The sequence below is a fragment of the Salvelinus sp. IW2-2015 genome, linkage group LG18, assembly GCF_002910315.2.
Source record: "Salvelinus sp. IW2-2015 linkage group LG18, ASM291031v2, whole genome shotgun sequence".
NCBI lineage: Eukaryota > Metazoa > Chordata > Actinopteri > Salmoniformes > Salmonidae > Salvelinus > Salvelinus sp. IW2-2015.
Window position 1 is genome coordinate 18,353,407 of NC_036858.1, and position 3,893 is coordinate 18,357,299.

General features: G+C 45.2%; 1 protein-coding gene across 1 annotated transcript in view; it reads left to right on the plus strand.

Moving 5' to 3' along the window:
* Positions 1-3,893, plus strand: part of plcd3b (phospholipase C, delta 3b) — a 68,857-nt gene that overhangs the window by 45,877 nt on the left and 19,087 nt on the right. The window contains 4 exon segments of the mRNA XM_070448363.1: positions 2,090-2,111; positions 2,114-2,229; positions 2,485-2,638; positions 3,695-3,811. Coding sequence (XP_070304464.1) covers positions 2,090-2,111; positions 2,114-2,229; positions 2,485-2,638; positions 3,695-3,811 — 409 coding nt within the window.

Sequence of the window (3,893 nt, forward strand, 5' to 3'; positions counted from 1 at the left end):
CACCAGAGGTGGGACTACTACTGTACTACTACTATACATTCCTATTCTACACTACACTACTACTATTCTATAATGCAGTGCTTCTCAAACTTTTTGACACGCGATCTCCCAAAAAGGATTGGTTCAAAGCTCGAGACCCAATCGCTGTCATTACAGCCAAAAACAGTGATGTGTTTTCTTCCTCACAAATATCGTAATAGATTTGCCAGAATATCTCTTCTCTCTCTCTCTCTCTCTCTTAGTCTCTGTCTCTCCTCCTTCCAGCCAAGAACAGACACACACACCTCTCTGCTCTGCTCCTTAGAGAGAGTGCTTTGAATGGAATTTCATTATTTATTCTTAAAATAGATGCTGACTCATTGGCTCTTAGTCAATAGTGAGGATTTCAACTTGTAGTACATTTCAGATTCAAATTCCTCACCACTTCCTGTTTTTGAGTTTTAGCAACTGTCGTCCACAATTGAAAAGCTAGCATTTGTAAACAATGGCTTATTGAATAATAACAATATTGAACTCTGCTATGGCTTGGGTGGGCCCATCTGCCATTCCTTTCTTACAACATCAGGAGTGTGTGTGTGTCAGGTTTTCCGTTAGGAAAATGTGGCGCAGGACATTTGACTGGCAACATTTTAATTTACCGGGCATTTYAGAAAATGGCCCTTGAATGTTTTYGTACACCMACTGGAGAGCTCTTCTTTGTTTACACCCATTCAGCATCGTTCACACCCTCTTAAGCCTTGGCCCCACCCATCTCTTTAAGGATTCACATGTGAGGCCATGTGCTAAACAGAGTGAGTATGGTAGTGTACTAAACAAACAAAGATTTCAAGACMAAAGGTTGGTTTATACTAAGTCTATCAACATGTCTATAAACAGTTGTTGCAGTAACATCATGAACATTCTATTGGGCTGCTGATGTCATGCAGCCTGTCGTTTTTGTGTTTATACTTTCTSATAATGAKAACGACAAGTTCGATGTCAGACGACAATAGAATGTTCATGATGTCACTGCGACAACTGTTTATAGACATGTCGATAGACTTAGTACAAACCAGCCTTTAGTGGTCCAAAATAGCATAACTYGTGTATTTTYACYCCAATAAACCCATCCGTTTAGAAATTTGTTTGGTATATGTCAATTTATCAAACCAGGCAACTAAAAGCAACTTTCTYAACAATGTTTTGYTTCGTTTCAAGCTCGTTAGCTAGGGCGCTAACGTTAAGTTAGCTGGCTAGCTAGTTCAAATAATACCCATATCATATACAGTACCTGTCCAAAGTTTGGACACYCCTGCTCATTCCAGGGTTTTTATRTATTTGTYCTATTTTCTACATTGTAGAAAATACCTGATAGCCAGTAAAGTGAGACAGGTAGTCTCACCAACAGCACACATRKWTAAACATTATTGTGTAAGAGGAAGCTGGTTTGATGTACATGATGATGTGTTTTCCTGTGTGCCAAATARYCCAGATGTTGTTGTTGTGGGGGGAYGGCAGAGGGAGGMGGCCATTTTGGAAATGGATTGCTCATTTGACMGCTACGTGGAGCAGGCCTTTGCCGACAAGCTTCTTAAATAACAGCCTCACGTGACACGCTTGGACAGCCTCGATATCAGCTTGCCAGCTGATATTTGGCAGTCTCGGCCACGTACACAGGCTTGCAGTGCGTGGCCTCCAGATTGTGGGTCTGACACAAACTAGGGCAAATCAGTTGGCTAGGTACTGCTCTGTTTCAGCTGTCGTGGGCAGCCTAGCTGAATGAATGAGGTGCTTTCTGTACCCTTCAGTGCCATGCATACAGGGACCTTTGAAATGTTTGGATCCTTTTTTAATGTAAATTTGATTGGTGGATTCAAATAAAGTATTTAAAATGGTGTGCGCGAAAAGTCGTGTGTGTAAGTGATGTGCCTGCTTGTGTGTGTTGTGTGTGTGTGTGTGTGTGTGTGTGTGTGGTGTGTTGTGTGTGTTGTGTGTGTGTGTGTGTGTTGTGTGTGTTGTGTGTGCACTTGTACCTGCCTATACGTATGTGCGTTCATGGATAGCCAAAGTGTGTGCGTTTTACCATCTGTTTTTACATGTGTGCATGTAGGCGCTGAAAGGGAAGATCCTGGTGAAGGGAAGAAGGAGAGAGTGGTGGAGCTGGAGAGCTCCTCCATTTCTTCAGACCTCAGCTCCTCGGAGGAGTGTGAGTGTAGCCATGCAGAGAGCAAAAAGAAGGAGGAGAAGAAGGTGTGGTGTGTGTGTGTGTGTGGGTGGGTGTGGGTGTGGGTGTGGGTGTGGGTGCGTCTTTTGTCTGTCTTCTTGCTGAATCCGCTGATTTGCTGATTGTGCATAGTATCGGCTTTCTTGATCTCATGAAGTACTAGTAACTTTGCCTTTCCTTTCTCTCTCTGCTTCCTACTCCCTCTTCCCCACCCTGTGTGTGTGTGTGTGTGTGTGCGTCTGTGTGTGTGTGTGTGTGTGTGGGTGTGTGTACCTCTTTAGCCGGGTGTCTCTAAGCTGAGTCCAGAGCTGTCAGACCTGGTGGTGTACACACGCAGTGTTCCCTTTAAAGGCTTTGACCAGGCAGCAAAGAAACCCCCTACAGAGATGTCCTCCTTCTCCGAGAGCGACGCCCTCAAATACGTCAAAGAATCAGGTATGTAGAGTGTGTCTTTGTGTGTGTGTGTGTGGGTGTGTGTGTGTGTGTGTGTACGTATCTGCCAATGTGTGTCCGTGTGTGTGTGTGTTTACATACAATGCTAATTAACAGAGTAACCTAATAGCTCCCAAAAGATAATAGTTCAGTAAAAGCTCAAGAGTACAATTAGTCTACTCTACACACTTAGCCAATTACATCAACAGGCTTCTCTGTTAGTTAGCATTGTATGTAAACACATACACACACCTGCGCACACACCCACGCGCGCCACCTGCGCACACACCCACGCGCGCCAGCAGCATACCACCCTGCATCCCATTGCTGGCTTGCCTATGAAGCCTAGAGGGTCAGTCCTGGTCAGTCCCTGGATGGGAGACCAGATGCTGCTGGAAGTGGTGTTGGAGGGCCAGTAGGGGGCACTCTTCCCTCTGGTCTAAGGAGATCCCAATGCCCCAGTGGTGGGGACATCGCCTTGAATAGTTTGGCGTCTTTCGGATGGGACGTTAAACGGGTGTCCTGACTCTCTGTGYTTGTTAAAAATTGCATGGCACTTWTTGTAAGGTGTTAACCCTGGTGACCTGGCTAATTGCCCAACCTGGCCACCTAATTATCCCCCTCATTCCTAATTGGCATATATCACTCCTCACCTCTCCACCTGATAGCTGATGTGRGGTCTGGTGCAAATTGGTTGCCGTGCATCACCCAAGTGGGTGCTAAACATTGGTGGTGGATGAGGTGAGCTTCCCCCTTACTATTTAAAGCCCTTTGGATCTCTAGAAAAAGTGTTTTCTAAGTCCAATCAATTATTATTATTAATATGTACACTTGGCTATTTTTCTGCAGGCCCTGTTGATTCCRTATTGGGAAGACAAGACACCTGGGCTGTGTTCATTAGGCACCAAATGGAAGAAAACAGATTGAAACAGGAAGGGTCTACCTGGACCCTTCCTGCCCTAATGAACACAACCTTGTTCACCACATAGGCTWCTCTGTTTTTCCCTTTTTCCAGTGTTTTAACTACCCATGCCCTCCTTCTTTCTCCCCCTCCTGCAGGGAAGCATTTTGTCCGTCACAACAGCCATCAGTTGAGCAGGATATACCCCTCAGGACAACGCCTGCAGTCCTCCAACTACAATCCCCAGGATATGTGGAACGGCGGTTGCCAGATTGGTCAGAACATTGTAACCACTCTCTGAAGTTGCCAGATTATGTTCCCTACAATACGCTATGAAAGTAGAACGCCAAAAACAGC